The 17,374-nt window shown below is 33.3% G+C and overlaps 1 protein-coding gene across 2 annotated transcripts in view; it reads left to right on the forward strand.

The window, feature by feature from the left end:
• LOC132753730 (glucose transporter type 1-like) overlaps window positions 1-17,374 on the forward strand; it is a 23,483-nt gene continuing 6,109 nt past the window's right edge. The window contains exons 1-10 of one of the 2 annotated variants that reach the window (XM_060744236.1): window positions 1-143; window positions 2,742-2,959; window positions 7,729-7,824; window positions 9,560-9,720; window positions 10,522-10,646; window positions 12,254-12,424; window positions 12,973-13,080; window positions 13,561-13,649; window positions 14,299-14,397; window positions 15,581-15,793. In XM_060744236.1, the coding sequence (XP_060600219.1) occupies window positions 2,744-2,959; window positions 7,729-7,824; window positions 9,560-9,720; window positions 10,522-10,646; window positions 12,254-12,424; window positions 12,973-13,080; window positions 13,561-13,649; window positions 14,299-14,397; window positions 15,581-15,793 (1,278 nt within the window). In that variant the 5' untranslated portion in view covers window positions 1-143; window positions 2,742-2,743. Of the gene's footprint in view, window positions 144-2,666; window positions 2,960-7,728; window positions 7,825-9,559; window positions 9,721-10,521; window positions 10,647-12,253; window positions 12,425-12,972; window positions 13,081-13,560; window positions 13,650-14,298; window positions 14,398-15,580; window positions 15,794-17,374 lie in introns of those variants that run through there. The other variant, XM_060744235.1, reaches the window with a different exon arrangement.

Consider the following 17,374-nt stretch of genomic DNA (forward strand, 5'->3'; position numbering starts at 1 on the left):
AAATATAATTTGTTGCTTCATTTAATAGATATTATAAAATTTTAAACATACTTAACGATTTTATAGATAAGTCTGTGTTAAACAAATTCTTCAAGATTCTGGGTACAAACCTGTATAAAAGTGTCAAGGCTTTCAGAAAGAAGGTAAATTAAATTTCTTGTATTTCATCATAAATATCTTATAATAATTTTTCTTTTATTTCAATTTGAGACGTTTTAGAAATTAAATTATGTAATACGTGATACACAAATGTTACAAAATGAAAGTCGGTCAGTATGTGCAGAGAACATTATGTTCAATTTTTCTTAATGCACGAGCTCCGTTTCTAATAATGTATTGTTAAGGGATTTCGTTCACATACTTTAAACTTATGTCATTCGTAATGTTATATAGTGTTATGATATAAAATGCATATATAATTGTCATTATACTTTTTCTTTTCAAATCGATGTTACCTTATTTGAGTTTAAAACATTTTATATATTCATACAAATCAGGCAGGTGCCATAATAATTGGCTGAATATGGAATTTCCGCTCGTAAACCTAATCCAAAATTGATGTAGAATTTGCGTGTATATGTATTATTTTGTTGCCAAACCGAGGTCTATTGTATTATGCAGTATTGCAGCCGGTCATATTTCTTTTGCTTAAGAATTATTGCATGTTTATGCTAGAATTAACTTTTCTACACATATTCCACAGTTATACATGTTTGAGAATATATTTTGAATGCTAAAACTTTATTCTCAAATTCTGAAACGTAGAGAAAAGAAAAGTTAATATTACGTAAAGCATGAGGACGGAAATTTATACAGCAAATTTGATGTACTGGCAACATCTTAAATGGCACGAAAAAGTTATGTTAAAGTTTAATCTAAATTAAAAAAAAAATTAATTAGAATGACGGAAAAGATTGATTCATCATGTCGATCCTTAACAAATTTTGGACTTTAAATTGACTTTAATTGCGCGTCTAGACTCGCGTGCAATAAGTAATAGAAAGAGTATCGAAACACGAGGCTATCTGATTTTACACGGGGGCGTAGCCCCCGAGTTTAAAGAAAACAGCCGAGTGTTTTGATGTCCTTTCTCTTTTGTATCACAGGCAAAATAAAAAGAACACGTTCCCTGATGTCATAACATGGAACCCCAATTTCGTTTTTGTTTATTTGATGAAATATATATTAATTGCACAGTCTTGTATGTTTTGAAGCAAATAAGCTGAATGGTCCCGAATATGATTAAATAGTTTTGTATTTGAACTGTTTAATGTGTTAATTTATGTTGAAATCTAATAGATAACATAAATAGTTGTGTTTTATCTAAATAATTCATGTTTGTTGTAAGTTTGTTAAAACCCTTCACGTTATCCTTGTTCGATTGATGAGTAAAGATTGTAAATATTTCAATAACTCAAAAGAAGGGTCTAAATTCAGTACAAACAGAGACGCCTGTCTTTCAATATACCTCTGTTTTTGTCATCGATGTCAAAGATCACTGGGACATTTTATCTAAAAAAAATAGAAATACCACTTATTACTTTTTGACTTGCATTTTCGTTCAAGTGATTGGGCATAATGTAGATATAGCTAAAAAGATTAGTACTTTGGGTAAAAAATATTGCTTTTTTCTTTTGGATATAAAAAAAACTTGAAAAAAATTATTATTGTTGTTGGTGATGGTGGTGGATCTCTGCTTCTGTTGTTGTTGTAGTTGTTGTTGTTGCTGCTGCTTCTTCTGTTGTTGTTGTTGTTGCTGCTGCTTCTGTTGATGTTGCTGCTGCTGGTAGTGGTATTGGTGGTAGTGCTGCTGCTGATTGTGTTGCTATTGCTGCTGCAAATGTTGATGTTGTTGAATGTGATGTTGCTGCATCTGTTGTTTCTGCTGTTGTTGATTGTTGTGGTGCTTCTGTTGCTGCTCTTGCTCTTGTTGTTGTCGGTAGAGGCGATTTTGCTACTGCCTCTGTTGTTGTTGTTGTTGTTGTTGTTGTAGTGTAATTTATCTGTACACGTTTTCAAAATACCACATTAAACTTAAAGATATCTTAAATTGTTTTCATTAACCTTAAGTTTTCCTTCAGTATACGATATGTGCAGACCAAGATCAACCTGCACTTCCCTGCCGTCTGATAATGGTTTGCTCTCTTAGCTATTCATTCAGTACATATTTTGCAATATCCCCTAAAATGACAAATGGTTTTGTCCAGATTGAAAGATGGACAAGTCCGCTTAAGATATTTAGCGTGGTAAAGGTAAACTTTATGTACATTTTGTAGATACATGATATGCTGGTCATCTTTCACACGTGATCTGAGTATGAAACGTGATCTTTGTAAAATGTCGGGTCATCTGTACACCTGATAAATTATTATAGTATCCATGAAACGGCTTAGCTGCATTATTCGGCCAGTTGAAACATTTACTGTGTTATAAAATTTGAAGTAAACTTAATATTTAACTAACCCCCTGATGTACAGAAGTATTTATCTTACCTAGCGATAACTTGGCTGTGTCGTGAGCGTTGAAATGAATTTGATATTTTGATATTTTAACCCCTTGTTGTACAGAAGAATTTATTTTACCGAGCGAAAGTAAGAAACAGGTAATCATAATGAGAAGACAGGAAGGGCGTTCCATAGATTTGCATCAAAGTTTTAACGTTCACATGTTCATCCTGACTTAAATTAAATACGATTATATTTAGTTTGTTTTTTACGGAATGAAAATTTTCCTTTGAACAGATATGACAAACGAAGAGCATTTAAACGGAAAGATTTTCGATATGAGTAATGGTGTAGAATCTAATGGATACAGTCGACCAGAAACTTATGGATCTGTTGATGTAAGCAATGGTAAAAGTGGAATGATGATGGATAATGGATCGTATGTTTATAATGGTGAGAAAACAGCTCACGAAAATATCGACATAAGTTTGGCGGCAAATTACCGAGGAAAATCCGTAAGTTTGATTTTGAAAATTAAGATGTTTAACATGTTTTATTACTTGAAACAAAAATCACCGTGCAAATATTCTTGTCACAGGGTCAGAAAAATGCGCAGTCTGAGCAGGACTTGAACCCGTGACTGTTGGAATACCGTTACTGAGCTATTCGGCCGCTCACACATTTTCCCCTAAATAGTGAGCAGTTTTGTAAGTTGTTGTGCCTCAACTGGGGGGGGGGGGGGGATTTAGATTTACCCTTGTCCGCCCGCCCGTCCGTTCTCTTTCTTGTCGCATGTAGCTCATAAAGTATTTGACTGTAGAGTTATGAAAGTAATACTGGTCAGCATGTGTAGATGTGCACCTGGGATTTATTCAGTATTTGTAGAGTTATTGCCATCGACTTATTGCAATTTTCAAATTGTGTCGCACGTAGCTAAAAAAATATTTGACCTAAAGTCAAAGTCATGAAACTTTACAGGAATGTTGATCAGCATGTATAGCGCACCTTGGTGTTTGCATGTTGATTTATTCTGCATTTGTAGAGTTATTGCCTTTGAATTAGTGAAATTTGCATTTTTCAACTTTTGTCGCACATAGGTTATAAAGTATTTGACCTAGGGTCATTAAACTTTACAAAATTGTTTCTCAGCATATGAAGCTATGCACCTGGATTTCGTTATGGCTTTATTCTGTTTTGTCATAGTTTTGGCCCTTGACTTAGTAAAAATTTACAAATTTCTATTTGTGTCGCACGTAGCTCAGTATTTGGCATAGAGTCATGAAAGTTTACAGGAATGTTGATCAGCATGTGAAGTTGTGCATCTGGGTGTTAGCGTTTGGATTTATTCAATATTTGTAGAGTTATTATGCCCCCTCCCCTTCGAAGACTGCTAATGTCGGTCGGTCTGTCTGTCCGTCGGTAGACCATATGGTTTCCGCTCATCATCTTAAAAATATTAATCACAAAGTCTTCATATTTCACATAGTGATTGGTCATAACTATTGTTGATGGACCCTGTAAGGGTCACTAGGTCAAAAGTTAAGGTCACATGGGGCCTTGAATGTCATAACGGCTTCCGCTGATTATCTTTAAAACTATTCATCACAAAGTCTTTATTTCTCACATAATAATTGTTCATAATAAGTAAATGACCCCTATTGATTTTGGGGTAACTAGATCAAAGGTCAAGGTCACCGGGGTCTTAAATGTCAGAATGATTTCCCCTGATTATCTTGAAAAATATTTAACACAAAGTCTTCATCATCCACATACTGATTAGTTATAACTAGTAAATGACCCCTATTGATTTTGGGGTCACTACGTCTAAGGTCAATGTCACCGGGGTCTTAAATGTCATTTTTTTCCGCAGATTATCTTGAAAACTGTTTATCACATAGTAATCATATTTCACATATTGATTGGTCATAACTATTAGGTGACCCCTATTGATTATGGGGTAAATAAGGGAAAGGTCAAGGTCACAGGTGCCTTAAATTTCAGAATGGTTTACGCTCATTATCTTGAAAACTTTTATCACAAAGTCTTCATATTTCAGATATTGATTGGGTATAACTTGTAGATGTCCCGTATTGATATTGGGATCACAATGTCAATGGTCAGGGTCACAGGGGCCTTAAAGGTCAGAATGGTTTCCGCTCATTATCATGAAAAATATTTATCACAAAGTCTTCATTTTTCAGATATGGAATAGTCATATGAAGTAGATGACCCTTATTGATTATGAGATCACTTGTACAAATGTCAAGGTCAAAGGGACCTTAATTGTAAATATGTTTTCCGCCTATTTCCTTTAAAACATTTAATCACAAAGTCTTCATATTTTACTTATTTATTAGTCATAATGGGGTCACTAGTTCAAAGGTCAATGTCTTTATATTACACATATTGATTGGTTATAACTAGTAAGTCATTATTTTTCTTTTTTCCATAACTGTACACTTCCATGTACCCTTTACTGGCAAGTTTCTATAACAAAATTACCAATAATGTGAGTGAAGGGCTTCATATGTGTCGTACGACATGATTTAGTAAAAAATTGCAATTTTAACTTGTGTAGCGCGTAGCTAAAAAGTATTTGACCTGAAGCCATGACACTTCACAGGAATGATTATCCGCATATGCAGCTGTGCGCCACCCGGGTGTTTGGTTATGGGTTAATTCAATATTTGTAGAGTAATTGGCCTTGACTAAGTAAAAACCATTCCAAAAATGTTGTGTTATGTGTACCTTGAGTTCCTGAGTTAGAATCAAACAACTTTACGGGAATGATGACCAACATCACTGTTTGACCTAGAGTCACAAAACAGTAGAGAGTGGCGCACCCGTGTCCTATGGACACATTTATAGTTTGTGTGTTTGGAACTGTAAAACACACACACACACACAAACAACTTACAAATCCTTCGTCAAATGTAAAAGGTAACATTCCAATATGTTTTAATACGGAGATGACAACATTAATTTATGGTTGTTAATAGCGTATTAAGTTAACTAGAAAAGACACAATTATACAAATTCTTGTAATAAAGAGCCGTGAGCTTATACAGTTTGTAATATTCTAGTCACGTTTTGAAAAAAATGATGCGTGTCATCACATATTATAAAGTACATCCAGAAATTCCTGTAGCAATGATGACATTGATGATTAAATGATATAAGTATAAATCTTTACAATATGTTCTGTAAATTATGTAAATGGATGATATTTAAGTGTTATTTTTTCCTACAAATACTGGATTTATTTTAATCGAATGTAATAACGGTAAATATTTCATTAGTGGAGGCAGCCACGTGCGAAACATGATAATTTTCATATCAAAAGATGAAAATAAATCTTGTTTTATAGAAAAAAAATGAATATTCTGTTTATTATTTACATGTTTCTCTTTTTATATGCCCGAAAGGGCATATTATGTTATACCCCCTGGCGTCCGTCCGTCCGTCCGTCCGTTAGCAATTTGGTTTCCGGAGCATAACTGATGATTGTCCATATTAGATAGGAGACCCCTAATGATTTTGGGGTCACAAGGTCAAAGGTCAAGGTCACTTTTACCTTGATACTGAAAACAGTTTCTGGTGCATAACTTAAGTTTAATTTGGCCCACAATATTCAAACTTCATGGGATTATTGTCCATAATGGGTAAAAGACCCCTATTGATTTTGGGGTCAAATGGTCAAAGGTCAAGGTCACAATTACCTTAAAACCAAAAAATGTTTCGGAAGCTTAACGTTTGTTCCATGTGGCCCACTTTATTCAAACTTCTTAGGATGATTGTCCATATTTTGTAGAAGACCCCTGTTGATTTTGGGGTCACAAGGTCAAAGGTTAAAGTTACTTTTACCTTAATACTGAAAACAGTTTCCAGAGCATAACTTAAGTTCCATTTGGCCCACAATATTCAAATTTCATAGTATGATTGTGCATATTGGATGAAGACCCCTATTGATTTTTGGGTCACAAGGTCAAAGGTCAAGGTCACTATTACCTTAAAATTGAAAGCAGTTTCCGGGGCATAAGTAAAGTTCCATTATGCCCACAATATTCAAACTTCATGGGATTATTTCCATATAAGGTAGAAAACCCCTATTGATTTTGGGGTTACAAGGTTAAAGGTTAAGGTCATTATTTATAACTTAAGTATTAATCAACCTACAGCTGTAAAATTTTATAGGATGAACAGCTTATTCCCATTTCTTACAAATGCTTCATCCTTACTAAAAAAAAACACTTTCGGGCATATAATGCTCTGCCTAGCGGTGCTCTTGTTTAACATTACATTTGAAATATTTCCCCTAAAAGCTTGTGTATTGGCTAAGCTTAGAAGAAAGTAGTCCGGCAAGACATCAGTGAAAATACGGAAAATATTTTTCACTGTAGTGAAAAATAATTTATACAGTAAAAATAATACGGGAAATGAAAAAAACGCATACTATTTCATCAATATTTCTCAATATTTCATTTTATAAGAATATAATAAAGGTTCTTTTATGATTATTTTAACCAAGAAGCAAAAATTATTATAGTCGCTATTTTTTCAAATGTCTACATTACTTCGTCAGCTAGATCGAAACTACCTTATTCAATAATTGAGTCTTTGACTGAAATATTGTTTCTGTCAATCAATTATTAAAATGTAATGTATGATAATGCAAGTAAATTTATACAGGCTTTTTGGCAAATAGCTATTGTTAAAATAATATTCTGTATTCTATTCAGGTTTCAGAAATATGAAACCTATGGTTTCCCATTAGGGCCATCGCAACACACATAACTCGAAACAACGAAAACACGAAAATAAGACGGTACAACGAGTGTATGTGTTGCGGTGGCCCTAACGGGACACCGTACGTTTCTTTTTTCTATACATTATTTTTTTTACACATGATATTCTTGCATGTAACTAGATTCTTCTTGAACTATCTACGTGGATGGTTGGGTTTCACATTGTGCGTAAAAATGCTGAAGATGCTGCGTGTTAAATTTATGTAATAATGAATGCATGAACGCACCAGACCAGTAATCTAAAGATCACTAGCGGTGTGGGTGCAAAGCCCGTCAGCGGCAAAGCGTTGTTTCCTTGAGCTATAAAGCTCAGTACTGGTTGGTTCCCAGGAACAGATTCAAGAATGATTTTATAATGCTTACAGCTTCCTACATAATCAAAATTAAATAAATTCTGTATAAATAACTCATGAATAGTTGTTTTTAAAGCTTTGGTTCAAGGCGATTTATGTTTTTTTTTATTTTATCTGAAATTACAGAGGATAACATGGCGATTATGTCTGGCAGTCATTTCAGCAATTATGGGTTCGGTAGTGTTCGGTTACAATACAGGAGTTATCAACGCCCCAGAAACGGTATGGTACTTTACTTAAGCCCGTTAAGAATTTTTTCAAGCCAATTAAAATTACAAAGCAGTCTTTCGGGTGAGACTTACATCAAGGTCCAATGTAAAAGTGCTTAAAAACTTGGGACGCAAAAGAACAAGGAGAAGCTTCTGGAATTGGAGGGCATTTATGTATCCATAATCTAAAATGACTAATTCTCTTCTGGAGGACTTGGCGAGAATAAATAAACTCAAATACACACACTGCAGTAGATATTATGTTAAAGGAACTTCACTGAGGTCCAAAAAAAAAAAAAAAAAGCCGTAAAATATGGATCAGCTGGTGCACTTTAAGCAGAAAGATATGCAAAAGATATTTAGGCAATATAAAATGTACTCAGAAATAAATCGAAAATCGTAGTTTTATGTTATTTCTAGCCCGATTTGAGTGAAAAGCGTTACAACGATCTTCAATATTTTGGGTCATTTTTCGCGACTTGAAAAGTCATTCTGGAAAAAACGGTAAGTGAATGATCTAAAATTGTGGACACAAGTTATTGGTCTTAACCTTTCTAGTCCTGTATTTTCAACAAAACAAAAAACAACAACAACAACAACAACCTCAGTGCAGTTCCTTTAATGGAAGAAAGCAAGTGTACAGTATTATAGATTCTTGCGGCACGGGTATTTTACGATTTTTTATAGTGAGACGCATAACCTGTGTAGTAAAGACTTTATAATTACGGATATATCATGGTCTTGAAATTTATTTAAACTGAGAGCAGATGTTAATATATGAGCCAGGCCATGGCAAAACCAACATAGCGCACTTGCGACCAGCATGGATCTAGACCAGCCTGCGCATCCGCTCAGTCTGATCAGGATCCATGCTGTTTGCCTACAAACCCTATAACAAGTAGAGAAACTGATAGCGAATAGCATGGATCCTGACTAGACTGCGCCTGGTTTTGTTATGGCGCGGCTCGTCTTTCGTTGTGTCTTCGAATAAGTACACATATTTTATCTTAGCAAAATGTTTATTTCGAATTAATGCGCTAACTCATGCATGCTTTATTAATTTTGCTGTCTGAAAATCAATTAAAGTCCGTTTGATATAAAGATTAATTTGAATTAAACAAGCTTTTAAAACAGGCGTATTTCATTTCCTTCTGTTTGATGTTTTATCAAGTTTTCGCAATATCCACACTATGAAAATTTTATATTAATGCTAAATCGTGAATTTGAATTGCAAATTTAGTTATCTCCTTTACAGTATTGGTCTGTTAAAAAAGTTCTACCTTTTAAACTCATTAATTCGTGTTCTTATTTTTTGTGACTTAATATAGAGTCGTCCCAAATTTCTTTATCCTAAGATATAAATCTGATTTAAACATTTTTTTCAATCGGTCAAATCGATTATCAGTCCCTGGTAATAATAAAAGTTAAGTTTTAAAACTAATTAAAAGGAGTGATGGCATAGTGGTTAAGGTGTCTGCCTCTCAACCCTCCCTCTCAACCCTGGGTTCATGGGTTCGAGACTAACATATGACACCAGAACTGGTTACAAAAAGCAGACTCAAAGCGATTTATATATAAGATGCAAGTCCCTGCTATTCCCAATGGATGGGGGACTGCTTTTCTTTTGGTAACCTAGTATATAAAACATATTCCATAGTCAACTGTCTTAAGATTTACAGTATTGATTTATTTCATTCCATATTTTGATAATTCAGTACTTATAATTGTCATAAATTTGTATTATTCAGCAAATCAAGGCTTTCCTTAACTCCACACATTATGAGAGATCAAGAGATCAGATGTCGAACGCAACAATTACTTCCCTTTATGCACTGATTGTGGCAATCTTTGCTGTGGGTGGTATGGTGGGCGGGCTAGCAGCTGGTTGGTGGGCGAACTTCTTTGGCAGGTAATATTCACACAAATATATAAAGGATAAGAGAGATTATTTTACTAGTCGTGAAATTTTTTGCTATGCTTTGTTTATTATAGACTTAATAGTATGTCAGCATCACTTCATGCAAATAACAGACAATACCGGATATGACCACAACATGCCTTTAATAGCTGAGGCATAAGAATTGCATCATCAATTTAGCTCTGCGTGATCGCAGGAGACTAAATTGGCTCGAGTCTATGCATCTCTTACCTCAAGCAGGTGAGATGGTTTTGACTCTTGATGTTGCATGAAGTTTGTAACACCCGAGGTTAGCCAAAATCATATTTCCTGTTTCGGCGCCATATGATCTAATGTGTTGGTGCTCTGTTAAACCAAATAAGAAAAAAATAAACACAATCAAAGTCAAAGTCTCTGTTATTTTCGTAAAGAAGTCCTTCACAAAGGTGTGGCTGTATAATTTACGTCCTATTTCACCTGTGCAAGGCATGTTGTAGAAAATTTGGTATCTTAATTGCTCCGAATCGTAACATTTCATTCCTTAAAAAAAGAAACTGTTATTTCCCACTTACTTTTAGGTCAATATTTTTTAATGTTATTTACACGAAAATTCACTTGACAGCAAAGGTAAAGATTGACATTAATCCGTCCGTGTGTAAAAACAATTGAAGAAGTTACGGTCCGTCTATGTAAAACAAACGATATCTTTAAACAGACACCGAACATTAAAAAATTACATCAAAAATATTTTTAGGGGCTTTGATATTCACAATAAAAAATACAAATTTACAATATTTTGAGCATTTTTTGCAGAAAGTTTGGAATGATCTTCAATAGTATTATTGGAATAGCGGCGTGTATTTTGATGTATCTTAGCAGAACAGCCATGTCATACGAAATGATAATCGCCGGCAGGCTTTTGGTCGGTATTTCGTCGGGTAAGTAAAATGACGTCGGAATTTTTCCTTTTTATATATACATGTAATTCGCTACTTGTTTAAATAGCTTGATTGTGGAACATGTTCTGGAAACTTACATTTATAACTTTTGAATTGGCTTCCTTGAACTGTGATCAAAAATGTAGAAATATGAGGCCAGATAAGGGTTCGAACTTACAGTACTTTCATTGAGAATCAGACAACTTTACCACCAGGCCACTGCTCTCCTTTACAAATAATACGCTGTTTCTTTATAATTACAAGATTTATAATCAAAACTGGAAATATAATTTTCATTTTAGCCCCCCCCCCCCCCCCACACACACACACCCGCTCCCTCCATTTATCTATGCTTAACATACCCTTATACGTAAAAATATTTCAATATTTAACTAACAATCATGTAGTATTTGTTTTCCTTCCACATTTACTCATATAATCAAAATGATCAAAACCATGTTACACTTAAAGCTGTAGAAAGTGTAGAGACTCTTTTATTTATCTTTGATGTTATATATTTACAAATACTTTAAATCATCAAGATTTTTTTTACTCAACATGAGATAAGGTCAGTAAATTTAGGACTATTATAAGGGATTATCTCAAAACATCTTCATCATGGGCACGCATGTTTGTTTTGTATAGGATATTGACCCGAAACTTTTGCTTTAATCACACTTTTTTATCCAGTCAAACGTGTATGACTGCAATATTAATAATTAAACATATAAATATTATGTTACAAATATTATCTATGTTATAAATATAGGATGACTTTCATGAAATTTGGCTGTTCACAAAGTTGCAAATTCGAATAGTCGGTTCAGACAAATTTGATAAATCATCTATTTCTTGCCTCAACTTGAATGGATAATTTCTATAATTTCTAGGGTTTGATTGCTATTAAAGTCTTGGTCCAAATATGATAATCTTTTTGTTTAAAGTCGAATTGTTTTACCCTTTAATCATATATGAAGCTGAGCTTTCAGTTAGATATCTAAGAATAATTTCCATTAAAAAAGAACAATTTGAGATTTTTATGAACATCATCAAACATAGTAGTCATAATCCAATTCAAAACCCGAGAAATATACATGTAGTCTAGCAAGATGTATGCTAAATGGCTAAATGCCAGTCCAACAAAGCAAATTTGCCAGGATTATGAACATATACTTAATACAAGTTTTCCGCAAGCACCTGGCAACATCTCCACATGAATCAGTTGAGTGTCAGAATTGTTGGACAGATGGCGCATGTTTCTGTAATAAAAGTCTCTGACGTGACACATAATTTTGCCAACCAACTCGTTCTGAAAAAAATAATGCCTCACCCAGGATTTGAACTGACGAGTAAAAGACTCGTAGCTAATAGGGTGGGTTGTAACGTTTTATGGAACATGAAAATTATGTAAGAAGAATAGTAGTCTGTGTCCTAACTTAAAAGTAGACTGACTTACAGATGTAACAGGACTGAAATACTGTTTTAAAGATGTTCCTAACATTAATCAGATAATAATAATAATAATAATAATTAGATCTAACACTTTCCAGTCTACACGACTTAATTAAATTGATCTTTTTTGTTCGACATGGTGACTGATTTTTCAGGATTATATACTGGTCTTACACCGATGTACCTGTCAGAAATATCATCCCCGAACACCCGTGGAGCACTTGGCACCTTACACCAGATAGGCGTGGTCACAGGCATTCTGGTATCTCAGATACTTGGTTTTCCAGAAATCCTGGGAAATTCCGATTATTGGAATCTCCTATTAGGTATGTTTCTTAATCATATAAAAATGGTTGAAAATGTTACTTTATAATATAAAAATGTTTGGAAAGTGATTCTTTATCAGATAAAAATGGTTGGAAAATGTTTCTTTATCAGATAAAAATGGTTGGAAAAATGTTTTTTATCAGATAAAAATGGTTTGAAATATGTTTCATATAAAAATGGTTAGGGAATGATTCTTTATCAGATAAACATGGTTGGGAAATGTGACTTTATCATATCAAAATGGATGGATAATGTTACTTTATTAGATAAAAATCTTTATAAAATGTTTCTTTTTACCATACAATAATGGTTGGAAAAATGCTTTAAAAAAATGCTAGATTTTGCTTTTAGTTCTCTAAGTTTAGAGGTAAACTGATTTTTAAGTTTATTTGCCATATAATGCCTTATTTCGAAACTTTACCAAGATATTTTACCGCTGTTATGTACATATACATTACGTCATTATTTAAATACCATTTTAAACAATAGATCTATGGTTGTATGGGTTCATATGTTATATAAACATTTTATGTCCTGACCGTTCCAGGTTTAGGTGTTGCCCCTTGCGTTATACAGATGATGACCATGCCGTTTTGTCCCGAGAGTCCAAGATTTCTTCTCATTTCTAAGAAAAGAGAACATCAAGCTAGAAAAGGTAGTCATACAAAAAGAGATCAAATAAATTTACATCTATACAGTACCTATTCAATATTAAATAGTGTATAGTTTGAATGTGTAATGATATCTCAAATATGAATATTATTATTATCTGATCCAGTATTGTTCAGTATTGGGTTGCTGAGCCAACAATATTATTTGTAACTTATCGATACATTCCGTCAAAGCCCGGTTAAAAATGACACACACATGTATCCAATCGTCCAATATGAAAATAATATATTTATTTGGATCCAATAAGGGAATGTATTGGACGGTCACGAGGTACAAATGCAGATTGTTGATTGGTTAGATTAATTAGATATATAATAATATAATTTATAAAAATCTTTAACTATGAAATCATGAATTTTGGTTATATATTTAGTTGAATTACATTTTCGAAGACGCATTGAAAATTTAAAGAGAGGTTTTCTTTTATCTCATATTTAATTTGAAATATTCTTGTCTATTTTAGCTCTTGAAATATTCCGTGGGACATCAAATGTTGATTTTGACATTGAAGAAATGAAATCTGAAAGTAAAACCGTTACGGAGGAAGATTCTGTAAGCTATTTTGTTTTTAAGCGTTCTGTTGTTGTTTTATTTGTTGTTGTTTTTAGAGTGTTTTTTTCTATTTTAGAAAAAAAACTTCGAAATAGAATGGGTAAAAATTCATATAGATAGCTCTTTGTTCGGTTATCGGATTCGTTTTGATTGGCTGAAAATGTTAATGCATTTGATTTTGATTGGCTGGTTATGTTTACACATCTGATTTTGATTGGCTGGTTATGGTAACGCATCTGATTTTGATTGGCTGTTTATAGTAACGCATCTGATTTTGATTGGCTGATTATGTTAACACATCTGATTTTGATTGGCTGATTATGTTAACGCATATGATTTTGATTGGCTGATTATGTTAACGCATATGAAATCGACCGAAGGCGGAACTCGTGGTCAAATCAAAATTTCTCTTTCGTTTGTATACAGAATTGCAAATTCGAACATTTAAAAAGATTTTTTTAGAAGATTTATGAAGTTCATAATACATGTTTTAAGTCGTAGATTAATAAAAAACATCATAATTTAAAAGCTTTTATCAACTATATATTCTAAAGCATATCCTGATAAGGTTGAAAATAGTTTAAATCACAACAGTAAGTTTATGATTTTATTATTATCCATAGTTTTATTATTGTTTTTCTTATTTCAGGTTAGCATCATTGGTTTGTTCAGGAGGAGATCACTAAGAAGAGCATTGTTAATCAGCGTGATCATGCAGCTCTCTCAACAACTGTCTGGTATCAATGCTGTATGTATTTTGTATGTTGTTCATCTTAACCTACTGAATTTGTGATATGGATTTGCCCTGCTTTTATTTGAAAGCTTCGGGGAATTCAGGATCAAAATACAAAAACTGAGCTTCCAACGCTAAAGGGCCTTTCCAGATTGCATAATATTGCATCGTTCTATACTGGTGGCAAAGGCTAAGGGTTGTATAGTTTCTTCCTCTACTGTAAATAACTTTATATTCGCGTGATCTTTATTTCACGAAAACACCATTCCCGAATCATTTCGCGGATTCATGAATTCGCGAGGGCAGCGAATATAAAAAGGTTTATATGCAAACAAATTTAATATTATTTTGCATACTTTTCTTTTGTTATTAGTTTATTCCTGTGATTCACAAAATATTAATTTAATAAGAAAAAGACACAAGTGTGTTCACGTCACGTCAGGACTGTTGCAGTGGCGGGACATCTCCTAATGTTGTCAGTGGAAAAAACATGTATAGAGAAATATTAAGGTTGAAGGTTTTATGAATATAAATGAACTCAACATCATAACAACACTAAGCGGGCAGCAAACAAATTGAACGTTTGTTTAAAGTTCTTTTTTTATTTGCAATGTCAAGTATGTTTATACAAGGTCTTTCAAATATTTGTAGTTGAAATGCTTGTGAAATCTTGATTTTTAAATATATGTCAAACACATCTTTTCGACCCATCCAATCAAACTTGATTATAATGAAAGAAATGTTCCAAATGACTATGTAAATTATATAAGTTGACAGTTTTTTCATTGCATGTTACGATAGGTGTTTGGGGTTCAGACAATGCTCCCACCTTGCTCCACCCCTGTCAACTCTTAGTTACTTTTCTCATTGTTTCATGAATGTAGAATCTGTTTCAATCACAAAACGTGTGTTTTCATTCAATTTCCACGTAAAAAGAAACAAAAAATCCCTTATACCGCCAAGTTTCAGTTAAGTAAAGGGGAATTTTTAAAATTAATGTGGAAATTTGGGATAGATGGCCCACTCCTATCAAAAGTGACTTGGAGTTGACTAAAGGCGGTCTGATCTGAGATCATCTGACCCTATGTGTTTGTGCATATTACAAATCATTATCTTTTATTAATTAAAACATTTTCTTTTTCATTTAAAAATAGTGTGTTTTAAATTTTTATTTCAAGTCATGAATCTTCGTTTCCAGATTTTTTACTACTCGTTTAACCTATTCAAACGCGCTGGTTTATCAGAAACGACGGCTGCGCACGCAACTTCCGGTGTAGGAGGTACAATGATTGTCATGACGGTTGTATCAGTGCCTTTGATGGACCGGGTAGGCAGACGGACATTACATCTATTAGGTCTCGGCACCATGTTCATATTCACAATTCTGATCACATTGTCACTTTCTCTTACGGTAAGTTTTCAGACCTGTCACAACAATCGTGGCTATATTTAGATATTAAATACTGCTGTATTATTATTATTCGTGAGGAACTAATTTTCGTGTTTTTCGTTGATAGCACAATCCACTACTTTAAGATCCAACGAAGTTTTATTTCGCCTACTGTAAGATTACTTTGCACCACATTATTTACATTTTATCTTTTGTAAAACGAAATAGTCCATGCATTTAAGAACCCAGGAAAATATTCTTTGTGAAAATTTCATGCCTACAAAATTAAGTGAATTCACAGTAATTTACTTTCATTCTTTCAATTTTGACCCAGTAGAACTTCCGGAAATATACAATGTTGACTTCTACAGTGTATCTTGATTCAACTAATTCACCAATCGCATTTTCACATAATTAAAGACATAACGAACTACATGTAGATTTCAACCTATACCAGCACAAGTTCTGCCTTTGTGGTTAAAGGAACTCCACTGAGATCCAAAACCCTAAAAACCCTAAAATCATATAATTTGATTTTTTACATAGATCAGCTGGGGCTCTTAAAACAATATTATTATTAAGAAATATAGATCTACTCAGAAATAATTTTAAAAAATCGTATTTTGTACTGCTCTTAGGTCGGTTTGAATGAAAAGCGTTTTATTTCAGGGTCATTTTTCAAAATAAGAATAAATATTCTGAAAAAAGAGTGAAGAAATGATCTAGAATTTTTTACACAAGCTTTTGGTGTAGACCCATATAAAATGGAATATGAATCTCGAACTTTTTTTGTCAGTCTCGTCGTGTCAAAAAAAATCAGTGAAGTCCCTTTAAAGATGAAAGCCGCCAGACTATTTGAAATGATTATCGTAAAAACGGATCTGTTTACTCATCAAGCCATGATCCTGTTACTTAAATATATCCGTTTTATAATTATTTGTGCGGCAATGATTACTTTTAAGTATAGTACACATCCTAGATCTGATTATCTGTTTATTAAGTATAAAGAGAGAACACGTGCAATTTAATAAGCAGAAAATTTCTAAATCTATACATTTATTAGCTCGACTACTTTGGTTAAAGTTGGTATCTCAAAAACTACTAAAGTGTATTGGTTGAAACTTCACATTTTTATTTTTTATTACAATAGGTCATTTTCCAAGGCCCATTACTCTAACATTGGTTTTGTCAGAATCATGGCCCTTTTTTCCTGTACCCTTCTTTTACTAGAAATCACAAAGAATAGTCGAGCACGCTGCCCTACCAAGAGCTTTTGTTTTGATATTTTCTTACCATTATTGGTCATATACTTTTATTATTTTACTAATTCTACTTTCCAAAATTTTACTTTTTACTTTTCTCTTTTCCATTATTTTACTTTTTCTATTCTCCTTTATTTTACTATTTCTATTTTCCATTATTCTGCTTTTTAATGCTCCCGAAGAGAGGCATATGAAAATCACATCGTCTGCCTGTCTGTGCGTCCCCACTTCGTATCCGGACAGTAACTTTATCATACATTGAGGGATTTTGAAAAAGCTTGGCGCAAATGTCTATCACATCAAGACGATGTGTTGCATCCAAGAACCACGTCCCTACCTC

The sequence above is a fragment of the Ruditapes philippinarum genome, unplaced genomic scaffold (genome assembly GCF_026571515.1).
Source record: "Ruditapes philippinarum isolate M1 unplaced genomic scaffold, ASM2657151v2 ctg653_1_1_1_1, whole genome shotgun sequence".
Taxonomy (NCBI): domain Eukaryota; kingdom Metazoa; phylum Mollusca; class Bivalvia; order Venerida; family Veneridae; genus Ruditapes; species Ruditapes philippinarum.